This window comes from Microcaecilia unicolor, chromosome 6 (genome assembly GCF_901765095.1).
Source record: "Microcaecilia unicolor chromosome 6, aMicUni1.1, whole genome shotgun sequence".
In the NCBI taxonomy this organism is placed as follows: Eukaryota; Metazoa; Chordata; class Amphibia; order Gymnophiona; family Siphonopidae; genus Microcaecilia; species Microcaecilia unicolor.
Window position 1 is genome coordinate 186,277,447 of NC_044036.1, and position 21,443 is coordinate 186,298,889.

Sequence of the window (21,443 nt, forward strand, 5' to 3'; positions counted from 1 at the left end):
GATATACATTGTGAAGTAAGAATTCCTTGGGGAAAGTGGGGAGTAGGTTGACATGGTGGGACTAGAAGATAATAACGCCAATAAAAAGACTAGAAATTGTTAAAAGTATTGAGAGATAGGGGGGCCTCCGTTGCCTTTCTGCAGGAGACACACCTTTCGGCGGCAAAACATCTGAAGTTAAAAAAGTGGTGGGTGGGAACTTTTTATGAGGCGCCGGCAGCGGGAAGGAGGGGGGATGTGGTGATCTTAATAAAGAAGGGATTGCATTTGGAAACCAAGAAAGTTATAGCAGACTCAGGGGGGCCGGTTTGTGCTGGTATCAGTAGTCTTGGAACGTCAGCCGATGTTATTGTGTATAATTTAATGCCCCGAATGTTTGAGAGGAAGTTTTTAAAGGGGTGATTAAGCAGATATTGGGGATGGGAGATGCACCGATAGTGATGGGAGGGGATATGAATGATGTAGTAGACCCGAGGCTAGACCGCTCCGACCCCACAGATAGGGAATTGGCTAGAACAGAACGAGGGGTGCAGCTTTATGAGTCAACATTAGGATTGATAGACATCTGGAGAACACTCAATCCCTTGGAACGGAAACTATATGCACATATCTAGAGTGTATAACCACTATCTAGAATCGACTATATGCTGATCTCACAAGACCTTTTAACACAGGTAGAAGAAACCAGGATAGGGCCCATAATGGTCTCGGACCATGCTTGGGTCGAAGTATGGTTTAGTGGTGAAGCTGCCTCCGTGGGAACGGGTGGCGTTTCCTTCTTTTCTCTACAGGGATAGCCATTTCCTGCCATTTTGTCTCAAAATGGAAACGTTATGCAGAAACCAATGAGCAGCATAGATCGAATCCAGGATTATACTGGGAAACGGCCAAAGCAGTCCTTAGAGGGGAAGTTATCTCCTACGCTAGTCACCAGAAGAAGGCACGAAATAGGGAGGTGCTGCGTTTGGAGAAGCGGGTGACTTCTCCGAAGGCAGTTTGGGGAGACGAAATCTTTGCAGGTGAAAAAGCAGCTATTGGAGGCACAACAAAGTTTAAATGAATTGCTACAGGATGGGCGAAACGATCGCAGGAGTATTACAACTATCAATTATACCGGTTTGCAAATAAAAGTAGTGGTCTCCTAGCGAGGTTGGCCAAAGGGAGTGTGGGTCGCTCTAAGGTATCAACACTAGTGGACTCAAATGGCCAGAGACATCATGAGGACAAGGCCATTAATAAAGTTCTCTCTGAGATTTTTTTGCCCAGTTATATGAATCGCAAGACTCACTGCTGGAGAATAGTGAGGCTTATTTGTCTAGTATGGAGTTGCCTAAGATAACGGAGTCTGAATTGGCTAGATTAGGAGCTCCAGTGACGGTGGAAGAAGTGGAGTGGGTAATTCAACAGGGGGTGTTGGGGAAAGCCCCCGGGCCGGATGGTTTTCAGAGTGAATTTTATAAATTGCTGAAAACGGAGATTAGTCCGTTGTTGACTGAGGTTTTCAATAACATGGTCCAACAGCAACAGTTGCCTAGACATCTTAATGCAGCTCAAATTATAATTCTCCAAAAACCAGGTAAACCGGCAGACCGGCCAGAATCCTATCGCCCAATATCGTTGCTCAACACGGAAGTAAAACATCTGGCCAAGATTATGGTGAATAGGTTCTCTAGAGTTCTTCCGTCGTTGATAGCAGAATCTCAGATGGGGTTCACTTGTGGGCGGGTAATAGCAAAAAATATGAGAATATTAGCTGCACTGGAAACGGTTAGACTGGAAAGGACCCAGGCATTATTAATGAGCTTCGACGCTGAAAAGGCGTTCGACCGAGTAGATTGGAGATTTATGTATGGGGTATTGGAAGTATACGGTATAGGAGGGCGGTTTTTGAAAGCAGTAAGAGCATTATATGCAGACCCGCAGGTGTATGCCAATGGATTATTGTCGGATAGTTTTCCGATCAGAAGGGGAACAAGACAGGGGTGCCCATTGTCACCGTTGCTGTTTGTTTTAACTTTAGACCCTTTATTATGGGAGATCCAACTTAATCAGCGTATAAAGGGGGTAAAAATAGAGGAACATACCTTTAAATCGGCAGCATTTGCAGATGACTTATTAATGCTTATAACGGAACCTAAGACATCATTGTCAAATCTTATGGAAAGCTTAGTGGAATTTGGGGACCTCTCTGGATTTCAATTGAACTTTCTGAAATAAGAGGCACTGGCGAGCTCGGAAGATGTGAGATGCTCCTGGGGAAGGGGCTTTCTCCTGAGGTGGGCGCCAGGGAAGTTTAGGTATTTGGGAATACAGTTAGCAATGGACACCTCCATCCTATATAATAAAATGCACCTCCAACATTCTGAAGCCGAGAAAGTGAAGCCTTCAACGTTCCGGAACTATGTGTCGTCAATTGAGGAGATGGAGCCTTACAGAGTGCACGAATGCTTCAAGGCTTGAAGGCTTCACTTTCTCACACACACACACTCACTCTCTGTCTCTCACATACACACTCTCACACACACACACTCTGTCTCTCACACTCTCTCTCTCTGACACAAACACACACTCTCTGTCTCTCTCACTCATTCTCTCTCACATACACACTCCGAGGAAAGGGGGACCTGGAACTCGGAGGGAAGGGTGGCCTGCACCTTGGATGGAAGGGGGACCTGGAACTCGGCGGGGAGGAGAGGGAGGGAAGGAAGGAGGGGGTCATGAAACTCAGAGCCCCACACACACACACACTCTCTGTCTCTCACATACACTCTCTCTCACACACACATACACTCTCTCTCACACAGACACACACTCTCTCTCTCTCTCTCTCTCTCTCTCTCTCTCTCTCTCTCCTCTCTCTCAAACATACCACTCCAAGGAAAACCTTGCTAGCACTCAGAAACGGCCTGTTTTACTAGTATTATATAAGATCAATATATCCAAGTTGTTAAAGGAGATGAAGGAACAATTGGCAGTTTGTCAGCTCTGCCAGTATCTTTTTGGGTAGGGTACATCTGCTTAAAATGATCGTTTTTTTCCGTGGTGGCTCTATGTATTACAAGTTTTTGCCCCTCTGGCTAACTAGGCAAGATTTGGCGACGTTTCACAAATTAGCAGCACGGTTTTTGTTGGGGTGGACGGAAGTCGAAAATGAAGTGGAAATTTGTGGTGGATGACGCTAGGTCCGGGGGGTTGGGGTCCCTGATCTTAGGAAGTATAATCAAGCATGTTTGCTTCGATATTTAAGGGATTGGTTGTTAGGTTCAAGTTCCTACACAGACATGGGATTGGAAAGGAACTACTTTGGCCCATGGCATATGTTCTCGTTGCTCCATGTGGCTAGGGGGCAATTGCCAGAGCAATTCAGGAAGAGTATTTTGCTTAGGCCTTTGTGGCAATTGTGGGAAAGTAATACTTCGGCTATGGGGGCAGAACCCTTTGAGTAGCGTGTGGCTTCCAGTGCAAGGGAACCTAGATTTCGCACCGGGGTCGGGACACTAAAGTGTTCCGCCAATTAAAAGAAAAGGGAGTGACCATTTAGAAAATTTGATTCAGCCAGTTGGCTCTTTGTTGGCATATCCGGCCTTTGCAGAACTTTGTGGGCGGGGCCCATCCAGCATACTAGCTTATGCACAATTAGCTCATTATGTGAGATCGCTGCCCAGCGGGAGTCTGTTGCCTCATTTTGGTGGACAGATATGTGAACTGTTAGAAGGCGATGCTATAGGTCAGGCATCAATATCATGGTTTCATAGAGAGCTGTGCAAACGAGAACAAGCTCGGGATCTACAAGTGTTAGCGGATAGATGGAGCACGGAGGTGGGAAGACTGATATCCACTACATAAGTACATAAGTAGTGCCATACTGGGAAAGACCAAAGGTCCATCTAGCCCAGCATCCTGTCACCGACAGTGGCCAATCCAGGTCAAGGGCACCTGGCACGCTCCCCAAACGTAAAAACATTCCAGACAAGTTATACCTAAAAATGCGGAATTTTTCCAAGTCCATTTAATAGCGGTCTATGGACTTGTCCTTTAGGAATCTATCTAACCCCTTTTTAAACTCCGTCAAGCTAACCGCCCGTACCACGTTCTCCGGCAACGAATTCCAGAGTCTAATTACACGTTGGGTGAAGAAAAATTTTCTCCGATTCGTTTTAAATTTACCACACTGTAGCTTCAACTCATGCCCTCTAGTCCTAGTATTTTTGGATAGCGTGAACAGTCGCTTCACATCCACCCGATCCATTCCACTCATTATTTTATACACTTCTATCATATCTCCCCTCAGCCGTCTCTTCTCCAAGCTGAAAAGCCCTAGCCTTCTCAGCCTCTCTTCATAGGAAAGTCGTCCCATCCCCACTATCATTTTCGTCGCCCTTCGCTGTACCTTTTCCAATTCTACTATATCTTTTTTGAGATACGGAGACCAGTACTGAACACAATACTCCAGGTGCGGTCGCACCATGGAGCGATACAACGGCATTATAACATTCGCACACCTGGACTCCATACCCTTCCTAATACACCCAACATTCTATTCGCTTTCCTAGCCGCAGCAGCACACTGAGCAGAAGGTTTCAGCGTATCATCGACGACGACACCCAGATCCCTTTCTTGATCCGTAACTCCTAACGCGGAACCTTGCAAGACGTAGCTATAATTCGGGTTCCTCTTACCCACATGCATCACTTTGCACTTGTCAACATTGAACTTCATCTGCCACTTGCACGCCCATTCTCCCAGTCTCGCAAGGTCCTCCTGTAATCGTTCACATTCCTCCTGCGACTTGACGACCCTGAATAATTTGTGTCATCGGCGAATTTAATTACCTCACTAGTTATTCCCATCTCTAGGTCATTTATAAATACATTAAAAAGCAACGGACCCAGCACAGACCCCTGCGGGACCCCACTAACTACCCTCCTCCACTGAGAATACTGGCCACGCAATCCTACTCTCTGCTTCCTATCTTTCAACCAGTTCTTAATCCATAATAATACCCTACCTCCGATTCCATGACTCTGCAATTTCTTCAGGAGTCTTTCGTGCGGCACTTTGTCAAACGCCTTCTGAAAATCCAGATATACAATATCAACCGGCTCCCCATTGTCCACATGTTTGCTTACCCCCTCAAAAAAATGCATTAGATTGGTGAGGCAAGACTTCCCTTCACTAAATCCGTGCTGACTTTGTCTCATCAGTCCATGTTTTTATATATGCTCTGCAATTTTATTCTTAATAATAGCCTCCACCATCTTGCCCAGCACCGACGTCAGACTCACCGGTCTATAATTTCCCGGATCTCCTCTGGAACCCTTCTTAAAAATCGGAGTAACATTGGCTACCCTCCAGTCTTCCGGTACTACACTCGATTTTAGGGACAGATTGCATATTTCTAACAGTAGCTCCGCAAGTTCATTTTTTAGTTCTATTAATACTCTGGGATGAATACCATCAGGTCCCGGTGATTTACTACTCTTCAGCTTGCTGAACTGACCCATTACATCCTCCAAGGTTACAGAGAAATTTGTTTAGTTTCTCCGACTCCCCCGCTTCAAATATTCTTTCCGGCACCGGTGTCCCCCCCAAATCCTCCTCGGTGAAGACCGAAGCAAAGAATTCATTTATTTCTCCGCTACGGCTTTGTCCTCCTTGATCACCCCTTTAACACCATTTTCGTCCAGCGGCCCAACCGACTCTTTGGCCGGTTTCCTGCTTTTAATGTATCTAAAAAAATTTTTACTATGTATTTTTGCTTCCAACGCTAATTTCTTCTCAAAGTCCTTTTTTGCCCTCCTTATCTCCGCTTTGGCATTTGGCTTGGCATTCCTTATGATCTATCCTGTTACTTTCAGTTGGTTCTCTTCTCCACTTTCTGAAGGATTGTTTTTTTGGCTCTAATGATTTCCTTTATCTTACTGTTTAGCCACGCCGGCTGACGTTTAGTCTTTTTTTCCTTTTTTCTAATACGTGGAATATATTTGTCCTGAACCTCCAGGATGGTGTTTTTAAACAGCATCCACGCCTGATGCAAGTTTTTTACTCTGCGAGCTGCTCCTTTCAGTCTTTTTTTCACCATTTTTCTCATTTGTCGTAATCACCTTTTCTATAGTTAAACGCTAGCGTACTTGATTCCTAGTTTCACTTCCTTCAATGCCAATATCAAAACCGATCATATTATGATCACTGTTATCAAGCGGCCCTCGTATCGTTACCCCCTGCACTAGATCATGAGCACCACTAAGGACTAAGTCTAGTATTTTTCCTTCTCTTGTCGGCTCCTGAACTAGCTGTTCCATGAAGCTGTCCTTGATTTCATCAAGAAATCTTATGTCCCTTGCGTGTACAGATGTTACATTAACCCAGTCTATATGCGGGTAATTGAAATCCCCCATTATTATTGTGTTGCCCAGTTTGTTTGCGTCCCTGATTTCCTTTAACATTTCCGCATCCGTCTGTTCATCCTGGCCAGGCGGACGGTAGTACACTCCTATCACTATCCTTTTCTCCTTTGCACATGGAATTTCAATCCACAGTGATTCCAAGGAGTGTTTTGTTTCCTGCAGAATTTTCAATCTATTTGATTCAAGGCTCTCGTTAATATACAATGCTACCCCTCCACCAATCCGATTCACCCTATCACTACGATATAATTTGTACCCCGGTATGACAGTGTCCCACTGGTTATCCTCCTTCCACCAGGTCTCAGAGATGCCTATTATATCTAATTTTTCATTTAGTGCAATAGTGCAATATATTCCAACTCCCCCTGTTATTGGCGGCCCTTCAAAGTGGTCCCCGCCTGGTGCATAATGCAGAATTGCCATTTTAGATCGGTACACAGGGCATACATTTCCAATAGACAGGCCTTCTATGTGGGGGTAACAAATTCTCAGTGTTGTCCTAAATGTAAAAGAGTTGAAGCCACAGTTTTTCACGGTCTGTGGCAATGTAGAAGGATATCCGCATATTGGTCAGCAATCTCTCATTTTTTACAGGAGGTATTGGGACGAACATTTGGGTTAACTTATGAGAGAGCGCTCTTTAGTGCACCCTGTCTTTGGCGAATGGGTACAAGAGGAGAAAAGTTGTTCCTGGGGAAGACATGTGTTCTGGGGAAGAAATGCATATTTATCTATTGGATACAAGATCACCCTCCCTCCTTCTGGCACTGGAGAAATAAGCTGCATGAATTAATGCTGTGGGAAGCTAGGGGTGTGGATTTGTCACCGGGAAAGCAGCGGAGGTTTCCAGCGGTATAGGGAGCATACCTTAATAGAGTATCGCCAAGGGCACGTAGTCAAATTCTGAATAAACTACCTTGGAATAGGTAATTGTAGGTGTCCGGCTTTATTGAGCGTTGCACTGGGGTAGGGAAGGTTGGGATGTGGGGGGGAGGGGGAAGTTAGGACTCGACTGAGTGGAGGCAGGTAGTTTGTATGCAGTTCGTTGAAGAACTTGATAGGTAGCTAAGGGACTGCATATTTGTTTATGGTACATTATGAATATTAGGGTGATCTTATAGGCACAGGGAAGGTGGGTGGGGTAGGGGGGAAGGGAGAAAATGTTAAACTGGTTGATGATGGACTTTAACACTGTATTTATATTTTGCAATTGTTGATGGTGGCAAATTTGTTTATGCCAGGTACTGACTGTAGTGATTGTCTATGTTTATCATCAATAAAAATGTTGAAACATAAAATATAATCACTGAATAATAATCAACATACTACACACACAATTAAACTCACAAAACCTACAATATGGGATGGGATGTAATAGCACAACAATCTTCTACTATAATAAAAAGCAACCTCAACGTTCTGAGGACACTGACGTCACTGAAGTCAGTCAGTCTCCCAGAACGGTTCGTGGATTCATGGTGGTGAAGCCACCCCACAGACCCGTGCCCCGCCCTCGCGTCAAACGTCATGACGTCAAGGGCAGGAAAAAAAAATCACCTAAACAAACGGTTGACCCCCCCCCCCTAAAGCTGCAGCTCAACACAAGGACCTCCAGCACCCCCCCACCCCCACCCCCCCCCGCAACAACCCCCTCCTGAGACACCCACCTTTGCGTTGCTTTGCCGGCGGGGGACCCGAAACCCCGCCAGCACAAGCCCTGTCTGCTCACTACGGCGTCATCTTCGGCGTTCCTAGCCTGTGGAGGCAGGGCTTCTGTGCGTCTGACGTCCTGCACGTGCATGACGTCAGACGCACAGAACTCCGCCCTGCACAGCTACCAACGCCGACGATGACGCCGTACTCAGCACACAGGACTTGTGGTGGCGGGGTTCCGGGTCCCCCGCCGCCAAACCAACGCGAAGGTGGGTGCGATGGGCACGGTGGGTCGGATGGCTGCGGCCGGATGCATCGCCGTGGTGCCGGGAGGGGGGGCATCGCACCTCACAGGCAACTGCTCAATGAGGAAAACCTTGCTAGCGCCCGTTTCATTTGGGTCAGAAACGGGCCTTTTTTACTAGTAATAAAATAATATTGCAGAACATAAAGGGGGGAAAAGAAAAAAGAAAGACCCAATAATCAAACAAAATCTAAAAATTACAAATCTCCAAAAGCCTGTCTAAAAGGCCAAGTTTTCACTAAGTGTTTCAATTTTTTGAGAGGGTTCAACACAAATATCAATTGGCAACATTTCTCCCTCTACCTTTCCATTCCCTTCGTGTTCAACATGTTCCCCTTCTTCCCTTCCTGTGCAACATGTCTCCACTCTATCTACTGTGTTAGGGACACAATTTTTTTAAATTTCAGGCGTTAGATATTCTACTTACTCTCCTTTAATCTCTGTACTGTTACCAGAAGCCCCCGAGTATACAATGGATCCGTTATCATGGAATACTATGTAGTGTCGGCAGAATTTCACATTTTCATTCCGTTCCAAGTCTCGCTGCGACCATTCTGAAACATTAGAAAATAAAGTGAATGAACACCAGGGCAAATGTAGACTTGTGTCCCTATAACCCAAATACACTACCCTTCTACTGTTTTTATACTCTCTGGAGCAGTCAGGTGGATACCTGGATTTGGCACAGAGCTATTTCATCTATATAGCCAAGATCCAATTTCTGTCACTTATATCCTAAGTGATCCAGGGCCGCCGAGAGGTGGGGGCAAAATTCCTCGGGCCCAGCCTCCAAGGGGGGCCTGCACCGGGTCCCAGGGTCTGTCTCTCTCCCGCTCCTATTGGGAACCAGTCCCAGCACACTGGAGCAGGTGAGAGAGAGACTGTGACGCCGGGCCCCCCTTGGAGGCTGGGGAAGAACACACTGACATAGGGGGCGGGGGCCCCCCATGTCAGTGAATCAGCTCCTCCCCAGCCTGAAAGGGGGGCCCGGCACCAGATCTCGTGGCAGCCCGAGAGTAAGTAAGGGGCGCAGCGGCGGCTGTGTTCCAGGTTGGGCCCGGTGACTGTGTCCCGAGTGTTGGTGGGGGGCCCGGCAACTGTATCCAGAGGGGGGAGCTCAGCAGCTGCGTCCTGAGTGGGGGGGGGGGGGCAGTGGCAGGCCTGGGGCAGGCTCTGTCTCTTGGAGGCCCTGAAGTGATCTTGTACAAGTCCTAGTTTAAGGTGAAATGTAGTCATATCTGTTAATTTCCTTTCCTTGGGTACTGTCATATCAGTCTAAATAAGTGAGTTGTGTCCACTTCCTACTAGCAGATGGAAGTAGGGATACTGATTTTTGTCCATTTTATATAGGCTGGTACCTCCTGGAATTCTCCAGTATGCCCCTGCCAAAGCACATCAAGGTCCTATATGCTGCATTCATACCCCATCTGACTACTGTAGCATAAAAATTTTATTCATAGACTATACACATGCACCACTTGAGAGAAAAAGCAGAGAATTCAATGAGTCCCTTGAAACCAAAATCTTCTGGGACAGGTTACAGACTGGTATAGCAAGACTCAAGGAAAGGAAATTAACAGGTATGACTACATTCCATCTTCCTTATCGTCCCTGACATAACCAGTCCGAACAAGTGGGATGTAAGAACATAACACAAGAACATAAGTATTGCCATACTGTAGGAGTGTCCCTGGTGTGTCACCTTGTGTGCAACTAAGGCCTATGTCCAAATACAGGCCTGAACCTGAATCATCTGTGTGAGCACGTCTATCATGGCTGCTTGGACATTTCCTGTTTCTCTACCAGCTCATGGACACTATTAGCACAGAGAACATCTGCACTTCAACTTAGGGGGGTGAAATTGGCTACCTGAGAGATTTACAAGCTCCAAGTATATGATAAAGTGGTGGGCCCTTTTGGAATGGTATCAGCATTCTCATAGGTGCTGGTTAATGGGGAATGATCATCAGCTCAATCATGGAGAAGAACAAATTTTGAAGTGTATTTTAACCTATTTTCGCCAGGAATACGTAGCGGGGCATTTTTGATATGACATCTAAGTCCGACTTTAGACGTTTTGAAAAAAACATCCAGGAGTGGAGGAGTGGCCTTGTGGTTAGGGTGGTGGACTTTGGTCCTGGGGAACTGAGGAACTGAGTTCAATTCCCACTTCAGGCACAGGCAGCTCCTTGTGACTCTGGGCAAGTCACTTAACCCTCCATTGCCCCATGTAAGCCGCATTGAGCCTGCCATGAGTGGGAAAGCGCGGGGTACAAATGTAACAAAAAAAAAAATCTGAATAGGAAAGAAGTTCATTCTCAAAAAAGAAAAACATATATCTTTTGTTTTCGAAAATACTGTTTCTAAGAAGGTTTTGTGCTTTGGACGTTTTGTTTTTTTGGTCCATTAAAAAAAAAAAAAGTCCAAGTGAAAAACAGAGAAATACAAGCTATTGGGAATGTAGGAGGAGGTCAGCATTTTTAGTACATTGGTTTCCCAGACATCCCAGGAGATAAATGGGGCACCCTAGGGGGGACTGCAGTGGACTTCAAAAACATGCTCCCAGGTACACATCTCACTGTTGCTCCCTTATCTTGTCTGCTGAGCCCCCAAAAACCCACTGCCCACAACTGTACACCACTACAATAGCACTTATGGGTGAATGGGGCACCTATACGTGGGTACAGTGGGTTTCTGGTGAGTTTTGGAGGGCTCACAGTTTCCACCACAAATGTGACAGGTAGAGAGAGATAGGGACCAGAGTCCCCCATGCCATGGTGCACTGCACTGACTAATGCTACTCCAATGACCTGCATGCTGCTCTAATAGACCTGACTCTAACATCTGAGGCTGTCATAGAGGTTGCTAAATCATATTTGTATTCACATTTGTGGGAGATGGGAGGGGGTCAGTGACCACTAGGGGTGTATCGTGGGGTCACCTCTGATTCCCTCTAACGGTCATCTAGTAATTTAGGGCACCCTTTTGTGCCTTATTTGTTATAAAAACAGGTCTAGCTCAAAACGTCTTAGTTTTAATCCTGGACACATTTTTGCCGACAACCTTGCTAAATACTTCAATGAAAAAATTGCAAACCTACGTAACACGCTACCTCAGGACAACACCGATATCGAAAATCTCATCACTGGCTTGGACCCAACCCCTGGTGAATACTCAGTGGACCGAACCTGGTCAAACTTCACTCTCCTCACCGCGGAAACAGCCACCCAGGCGATTAATAGGTTCTCCAACTCTCACTGTAAATTGGATACCTGCCCCAGCTACCTAATAAAATCCGCCCCCCACCGTTTCATAGCAGACCTTACATCCCACTTAAACTACATGCTTCAACAAGGTCTCTTCCCTAAGAAAAATGGCAACATCCTACTCACCCCAATACCGAAAGATCCCAAGAAAAATAAATCAAACGAAATCACTAACTACCGCCCAGCAGCATCAATCCCACTGTTGGCAAACTGATGGAAAGCATGGTAACCAAACAACTTACTGATTATATAAACAAATTCACAATATTACATGAATCACAATCAGGATTTCGCCCCCTCCATAGCACTGAAACAGTACTAATTACCCTCCTAGCCAAATTCAAGCAGAAAATAGTAACAGGCAAAAGCATACTTAGGTGGGAAATTGTGGGATACAAGCACTGTAAAATAAATAAATACTTCTCCAATTCGACTTGTGCGTTCGACATGGTAAACCATAAAATACTAATAAGACTCCTAGATTACTTCGGGATTGGCAGACACATACTTAGTTGGATCAAGGGTTTCCTAACCACTAGAACATATCAAGTGAAATCAAGCTCAAACATATCACCACCATGGAAAGCAGAATGCGGAGTACCTCAAGGATCACCACTATCACCGATCCTTTTCAACCTAATGATGACCCCCACTAGCCAAACCCTTATCCAACCAAGGCCTTAACTCTTTCATCTATGCAGATGATGTCACAATATACATTCCTTACAAACGTGATCTGACAGAAATCACCAACGAAATCAAGCTCAGCTTGAATATCATGGACTCACGGGCAAACGCATTTCAAGTAAAACGCAACACAGAAAAAACACACAGTCTTATCCTCTCATCCCAATACAATACGAACAAACCCACAAACATAAACACCCCAGATTATACCCTCCCTATCTCAGACAGCCTGAAAATTCTCGGCGTTACAATCGACCGTATCCTCACACTAGAGAGCCAAGTGAAATCTACAACAAAGAAAATGTTCCACTCAATGTGGACACTCAAACGCTGAAACCATTCTTCCCAAGGGAAACATTTCGCAACTTGATACAATCAATAGTACTAAGCCATGTAGACTACTGCAATGGAATTTATGCGGGATGCAAAGAACAAATTATAAAGAAACTTCAGAACGCTCAAAACACGGCGGCCAGGCTTATATTTGGAAAAACGTGATTCGAAAGTGCCAAACCCCTCCGAAAAAAACTACACTGGCTCCCAACCAAAGAACGTATTGCTTTCAAAATCTGCACCCTGGTTCATAAAATTATGTACGGCGAAGCCCCGGGATACATGACAGACCTCATAGACCTACCAACCAGAAACACAACAGGATCAACACGAGTATACCTAAATCTCCACTACCCAAGCTGAAAAGGACTCAAATACAAATCAACCTATGCATCCAGCTTTTCCTACATAAGCACACAACTATGGAACACATTACCAAAAGCCGTGAAAATAACTTATGATCACCTAAACTTCCAGAAATCATTAAAAACTAACCTGTTCAAAAAGGCATACCCAGTAGCTTGTTCCATGAGGCACACGAGAGACTGGCTAATGGAGACTAACCACTTTTCGGATAGAATAACAGAGGCTGCCTTAGTGCCAGACATTCACCTTAGTTGGCTTCTCCATACAATACCTGGCAAGCAAGTGAAAGAGTTGGTTCGTAACCCACTATTGCTGTCTGCTAGAGCAAACTGGAGATGGCTTTGTCGGAGACACAGTTTCTCGGCGGCGAGCACCCCATACTTACCACTACACAGAAACCCCGATTTCCCAGCTAGTAAAAACTCTCAAGTATTTAGGAGATGGGAGGCAAAAGGGATAAAATACCTGAGTCAACTCGTCACAGAAGAAGGGGTTATAAAACCCTTCTTAGATATCAAGCAGTCGTTTGGTCTGTCAGATGCAGACTGGTTTGCGTATCTACAAACACGTCATTACATTGCATCTTTGGATTGGACTTCCTTGACGGAAGATGTGCAGGATGTTTTAAATGAGGCACTCACACTAGGTGCGACTAATACTATACCCTTGTGTTTTCACCACAGATATCTTAAGGATACGACAGAGGAACTGAACTTTAAACAACTGACCAGTGCTTGGGCAGAGGACTTACAAAATAATTTGACAGAAGAGCAATTTCGAGCATACATGCGCAAAATTCAAAAACCAGCAGTCTTCCCGAGGCACTGGGAGCTGCACTACAAGTTTGCGCTTAGACTATATATATCACCAAGGAGAGCCCTCAGAGCAATGCTGGGTTCAGATGGGGCATGTCCGAAATGCTCACACGAACTAGCCACACTGGCACACATGTTTTGGCATTGTCCAGTTATCCAAGCTTTTTGGAGTCAGGTTGTGGACACAGCAGCTAAACTCTGGAAGCGGAACATTCCCATTTCATCTATGATGCTTTTTGATGAATACCAGCTGGGGAGCCAGCCCCCATCAGGGTTGACTCACTTTTTACATAATTCTATGATGATGGGGAAAAAAGTAATACTACTCTGTTGGAGAGAGGGGCATGGTCCTTCTTTGAGTGTGTGGAGAACACACATGATAGACTTAATAAAACTAGAACATTGTAACTTGCGCAGGACCCTTTCTGCCACCAACAAACATCAGTTCTGTATGGCACAGATTTTTTACCACACTTCACCCAGTGGCGCGAAAGAGACTTCTCTACCGGTAAAAAAAAAAAAATTTTAACACTGTTGGCACCCAAGGGAGGGGAGGGCACTGTGGGATGGGTAGGGAGGAAAAAGTAAATTGTTGCATACGGGTATGATACTAGGACATTTACCATGGTTTAGAACGTTCTCCCAGAGCATAATTTTTTCCTTACTGCCTGTTAGATAGTAAACAGTTGTACAGTTATATTGAGATTTGATAGTAGTGCTCTGTAAAGTCAAGTTTGCTGATGTCTATTTTTTGATGCAATAAAAATGTTTGAACACAAAAAGGCATACCCTACCAACCCAACTTAAATGCCTGTACCCTGCAACACAACGAAACCAAAGCTCGTAATGGACATATAATAACTCTTCCTCTATACGATTCTCTTCTTCTCTACGATTCCCTAATGTGTCTGTACACACGAACCTTATTGTACCACAACATTACTGTATTTGTTCATACCAGAATATACCGGAATTGGCGAACGCCTCTACGGTACTTTGTATGCCACATTGAGCCTGCAAATAGGTGGGAAAATGTGGGATACAAATGTAACAAATAAATAAATAAATTATAGTGCAGTTGTTTCATGACTATTAAGCGGCTTTGTATGCGTCGCAGGAAGCTCAGGAAGGACCATCGGTGTTAGACTACTTGGAGAGCTCGGGCATCCCTCGTCTCTCGACCTCCGCTGTTGCTTGCCTTAACGCCCCGTTAAGTGGGAAAGAGATTCAGCGGGTAGTTAAGACACTTAAGAGGGGTACGGCACCAGGGCCGAATGGTTATGCGTCAGAATCCTACCAATGTATGTTCCCGCAGATTGTGACTCCGTTGATGGATTTTTTTGAAACATCACTCGCTCAGGGTTCCTTCCCCAGGTATTCGAATGACGCCCTTAATTCCTTGATACCCAAACCTGGTAAGCCAGCAGAGCAGCCGGGCTCTTACCAACCAATCTGTTTGATCAACGTAGACCTGAAGATCTTGGCCAGGGCACTGGCGGACAGATTAGCATCCCATATACCATCGTTGGTGAGTGAGGGTCAAGTGGAATTCGTTAGGGGTCGACACTCCTCTTTGAATGTGAGAAAGGTCTGTCCTGCCATCGCCCAGAGCCATGTCACCAATGAACCTCTGTTATTGGTCAGTCTGGACGCGGAAAAAGCATTCGATAAGGTGCGCTGGGACTACTTGTTCTCGGTTTTGGATTTTATCGGAATCACGGGTTGGTTTAGGCGAGCAGCAGAGGTGTTATATGAAAAGCCCAGTGCGTCTCTAGTGGTCAACGGGATGCGTACAGCCTCCTTTCCGGTGTCTTGTGGTGCGCGACAGGGATGTCCGTTGTCCCCTTTACTGTTTCTTCTTTATCTTGAACCATTATTGCGTTCTATTCACGGGGATGTGGACATTTCTGGCGTGGACTTCTCATCGTTTTCAATGAAGACCCTAGCCTTTGCCGATGATATCTTACTGACACTGACGAAGTCGCAACAGTCGGTCTCTGCCTTGCTTGGTGAAATAGAAGAGTTTAGTTATTTTTCGGGATTTACCTCAATCCACAGAAATCAGTGGCATTTCCGATTCAAGAGCACATAAGGGAGAAGTGGGAGGGGGAGTTCCTGTTGTCTTGGACAACGGGCCTGCTTAAGTATTTGGGAGTGTGGATCTCAGCGGATTTGTCTCAGCTTTATGAGCTGAACGTTGAACCATTACGGGTCAGCACGAGAGCCTCTTTGAGGGTGTGGCAGTCTCTGCCTTTGTCTGCATTGGGTAGAGTAGCACTGTTCAACATGGTGTTAGTCCCTAAGTGGACCTATATATTACATATGTTACCCATATTGCTCTACCGAAAAGATGAGAGGTTGGTGACCAGGTTGCTGACACGTTGCATATGGCAGGGGAAGCGGTCGAGGATGGCGGCATCTCAGCTCTATCTACCAAAGAGTCAAGGGGGCTGGGGACTATTAAATGTTAAGTTGTTATCCACAGCAGGTAATATGAGACACATTTCAGACTGGTTCAGAGGCACGAGTTATTTGGAGGAGGAGCTGTCGTTGCTGAAGCCGTTACATTTCAACGCTTGGTTACACGCGCCCCCTCGCAAGTATCGTGTACCTAGGGCATATGCAGTCTTGTTTTTACCATTATGGCGGGCGTGGAAATGGGTGTGTCGCTTCTTTAGGCTGTCATTGAGACATTCCCCCTTGCTGCCGTTACAGGGTAACCCAGAGTTTTCGCCTGGTTCGACCTCGGCTCAATTAGTGGCCTGGGGAGAACGGGAGGCTCGTTATTTACATCAGTTATATACGGAAGATGGAGTGATGAAGACACTGGCGGGTTGGCAGTTGGAATTTGGTAATGTTGGGGGGGATTTTTTAGCATGGCACCAATTGCAACATTATGTCAGATCAGTTCCGGCTGCTTCTCTGACGGCTGGGGTGTGGGAGAAGATGTCCTTGTTTGCCTTGGATGCACAACTGGCAGTTCCCCTAAAGTATTTTCATTTGTGTCTGCGGGAGCAGCTGGGGGAGGTGGATTATGAAAAGATTGCGGCCCAGTGGAAGAGAGAGCTATCCCTTGGCCTTCGGGGAGAACAGTTAAAGACCTATATTTTGAACATCCCAAAGGTAACTGAAAATGTGACGCTGAGGAAAACACTATACAAGTTTGTAATGAGAATGTACATTTCCCCGCATAGGGCAATGAGAGCAGCCATGCGAGAGGACAATATATGTGCCAAGTGTGCTTGTCCTCAAGCGGACCTTGGGCACATGTTTTGGAGCTGCCCGAGTGTCCTGGAGTTTTGGAGACGAGTGTGTAGGCACGTGTCAGACCTCTGGGGAGTGCACTGGAGGTCCCATGCATCCCTTTTATTCGACCAGTTCAAGCTTTCTGCACCAGGAGTAGTGGGGCTTAAACCTTTTTTGAAGCGAGCAGTACTAATGGGTAAGAAAGTAATACTTCATCAATGGATAGTGGTGGAGCCTCCTACTTACCAGCAGTGGAGGGCCAGGATGATCTCCTTGTGTGCATTGGAACGTAGAGGGGTGGGTGATCTTGCTTCGGCCAGAGGGGACGCTTACTGTAGGAGGTGGTCCCCTTTTGGGACTCACTAACCCCAGTAGCGTGCAGTAGAGTTTTAAACTCTTGAGCGGTATATCATGGAAACCCGGGGGGGGGGGGGGGGGGGGGGAAGAGGGGAAGTTTGGAACGGGGTGGGTTTGGGTATGGTAAGTTTACAGGGGCAGGTTAGATACCAGAGTTATTCTTATGTAGTGATTGTAGGATTGGTCTAAGACACCACACACTATGCAGGTGGAGCTATACTCCTTTGAATAAATTGTTTGCACCTGGTCGGCATACTGGGCCGAATTCGACCCAGCCATGGAAGTGTACGATGCCGTTTGCGATTTTGAAAGCAAGATCTTGGACGCAGAATGAAGTTAAACATATCGCAATTGTGTATTGGCACAGCCTGATGGTCTTGACAGAGGAGCTGAATGCCCACTGGGGGGTCATCAGAGTAAAGACTCCCAGTGGATCTTTTGCATTATTGTGGATCTTTTGCATTATTGTATGTTAATGTTTGAGTTTCTATGTAATGGGAAGGTGGAGCCTATTTATGGCTGGGAGAACCAGGCCAAGATCCACCTTGAAGGTGAGGATGGGTAGGGGCAGGGGGTAGAGGGGGGGGGGACAAAAAGGGGGAAACTAATAACAACAACAACAACCATTTCTAAAGCGCTACTAGGGTTACGCAGCGCTGAAACTAATGTTACGATGGTTTTGACTATGTTGCAATTGATATCTGTACGTTGTGTTGTATTTAAGGTACCATGTAGTGTAATTAACATCTTTTTCATTAACCATCAATAAAAATGATTGAAATAAATAAATAAATTATGGCTGAAAAACGTCCAAGTGTTAGTACGTACAGATGCCGCCCTTAACACGCCCCTGACATACCCCCTCATGATTTGAACGTGATGGTGGACTTCATAGAAAAATGTCTAAAAATTGGTTTTGAAAATACCAATTTGGACGTTTTTGTGAGAAAAATGTCCAAATGCAGATTTTGGCCACTTTTTGGACATTTTTCTCTTTTGAAAATGAGCTCCTTAATCAAATTATTAGTAAACATTGGCCCATTTTTAGTTTATACCCTCAATTTGTTAACACCCCTCAGTTTGTATATACTAGGGCTCACAATATGGGGGAGATGCTATCTATATTTACGAATAATGTCCCATTGAGTGAGACTTGGAGGGAGGTAGGGGGGCACAAGAGTTTTTGGAACTGTGTGTATTGTAGGTATGCTATCATTACACAGTCAGTCATCAATCCACATACAGGTTGTCAACAGAAGGGAATATATGCACACACATTTGAGGCAGTTATCGGAATTGGTGACTCCCCCTTGATAAAGTTAACACGAAACGGGGACCTGTCGGGGTGTATGAGTGCACCAACCTGCCTAAGCTAAGTGCTGTGTATATTTTGATGATATTGAGAGTGCTGTATTGATTAACAGTCATTAATGAGTGATAAGAAGAGGTCGGTGAAGGTTGAGTCAATGATTAAATAACGAACACGAGCTAGTTATTCACCTATTGATTGAAAAAAAATTTTTGTGTCAAATATATGAGACTCTACTTCACTTTACAGCATTTACTGAGCCTCTATGTAGATTGCATTTGCATTCATATATTTTGTGTATATTGCACTTGTGATTATCCTACAAATAAGCAGTGGATTTTCTTTTAGGAAATCATCCAAACCTTTTTTATATTCTGCTAAGCTAATTACTTTTACCAAATTCTCTGGCAATGAACTCCAGAATTTAATTACACGTTGAGTGAAGAAATATTTTCTCTGGTTTTAAATTTATCCTGTAGTAGCTTCATTTGCTCTATCTATTGAGCCTCTGGCTTGTGCAATAAGGGCAAACCCTGGAATAAAGGGAGTGTTGAGAGGGAAGAGGGAGCATAAGCTTATGTTATTCGCAGATGATGTTCTCTTGACTATGACTCAACCAGAGACATCAGTAAGGAAAGTGATAGAGTAAGTGATAGAGTTAATAGAAAGTTATGGGACAGTATCGGGCTTTAAAGTTAACATTGCTAAGTCTGAGATAATGAACCTAACGGTCCCCCCTAAGGAGGTGGCTCAGCTCCGGCTAGCTTTCCCCTTTACATGGGCCACGAACTCTATTAAATATTTGGGGGTACAGGTCACGCAGAAACTGGAGGAGCTATATAGGGCGAATTTTAGCAGGCAGTTTGTGAAATCCATATACAGGCAAAGGCTATCCACACCACAGAGAGAGAGACTATATAGGTGGATACTAAGAACACATATATCCCCACATAGAGCACGCAGGGCGGGGTTCGCCACAAGCGGGGCTTGCCCGAAATGTAAACATAGATCGGCCACGCTGGGGCATATGTTCTGGAGTTGCAAATACATAGCACACTTCTGGCGGAGAGTAGTGGGGGCAGGAGATTGATTATGGAACTGTACTCTAATTTGGGACCCCCAGCTATTATTTCATAATTTCAAGTATACGGCGGCTCCCCCAGAGGGATTTCAAGCATTTATAAGGCTAGCTGTATACTTTGGAATCAATACTATTTTACAATTCTGGAGACTCCATGAAGAGCCCCCTATGCAGGTGTGGCGATCGCAGTTGATAAAGCAAATGCGAGTGGACAAATGGGGAGTCTCTGATCTGGACAGTACATCGGGCCAGAAGTTCCGGGCACAGTGGGAGCCCCTGTGGGTAACCCTCCCAGCAAAATGGAGAAGCCTTTTGCTGACTTCTAATTAGCCTGCTAAGGGAATATGCAGAGGAGGAATGAGCAGGGGCAGACAATGGGACCCCTGACAGAGCCGTGGTATGAATTATAGTCCACACCGCTGGCCCATTCCCCAAACATTGCATGCTGGGACACTGAGCAAATGTAGGGGGCCACTGCCACTCATATAAGCATCTAGTTGATGGAATATTGATGCACGGTCTCTTGTTATTTGTAGCCATAGGAGGGATGGGAATAAGTGTCACAAGCGCACATGATAATCGGTAATGCTGAGCGAGGAACATAGTGATTGTTAGCTTGATATAATACTGTTTTTGGCACTTAAGGTGAAGGGCTACAAGAACCAGGGCCCTTTGCAGTCCACGATATTGAAAGGTATAAAGCCTCATGCAGTAGGAAGACGGGGTGAGCAGTAGAGGATGACCAGCTGGACCAATATGCATACCTTTATTCCATTCCCAAACTGCTGCCATATGCATACAACACAGAAGCATAAATGATGAGATTATAGAACTCGTTTGTGACCAGGGGGTTGGGAGGTGGAGAGAGAAAATGTACAATTGGTACGGTGGCATTTGCCCAGATGATGACAAGTTGAGAATGTGTTTTCTGTTTGGTGAATTATTGTAAGTCTGTTACCGTCAATAAAAAAACGATTTTAAACATATAGGGCGAATTTTCCACCAAAGATATCGGAATTAATGGCTGAATTGGATCGATGGAGGGTAGAACATTTCATGGATGAGGCGCATACACGCAATTAAAATGATGCTACTCCCTAAATTGCTATATCTCTTTATGGCGCTTCCAGTACCAATTCCCCATAGCTTCTTTGCACAGCTTACCATAAGATGTTTGCCTATATCGGGAGGAAATGTCCGCCGCCTATGCGGCGAACAGTAATATTTCAACCCCATAGTAAGGTATGGATGTCCCAAATTTCTTTCTGTACTACCAAGCGGCTCAGTTGAGGGTATTGGCTGATGGAATCCATATGCTAGCAAAAATTGGCTGCACTGGGAAAGAGCCTGGTTGGGGAACGCGGTCACTGGAGATGTATTGTGGCTTCCAGGGAAGGAATTACTGGCGGAAACACACAAGGTCCCGTTAGGTATGAGCCATTTGTTAGTCACATGGTATCCAAATAAGGAGGGGATGGTTTCTGGAACGAAAAGACTTCTTGCAGACTGCCATATGCAGAGCCCCCGGGATTCTTGTTGGGTGCAACCAAGAAGGTTTATTGGGAGTGGGCGCGAGGGAAGGTGGTAGGGTGATTAGCTTTGAAAGCTACAGGAGGAAT

At 45.3% G+C, this 21,443-nt stretch overlaps 1 protein-coding gene across 2 annotated transcripts in view; it reads right to left on the reverse strand.

The window, feature by feature from the left end:
* Nucleotides 1–21,443, reverse strand: part of LOC115471611 (acylamino-acid-releasing enzyme-like) — a 294,629-nt gene that overhangs the window by 256,985 nt on the left and 16,201 nt on the right. For both annotated transcript variants that reach the window (XM_030205319.1, XM_030205318.1), the window contains one exon: nucleotides 8,792–8,918. In XM_030205319.1, coding sequence (XP_030061179.1) covers nucleotides 8,792–8,918 — 127 coding nt within the window. The remainder of the gene's footprint in view (nucleotides 1–8,791; nucleotides 8,919–21,443) is intronic.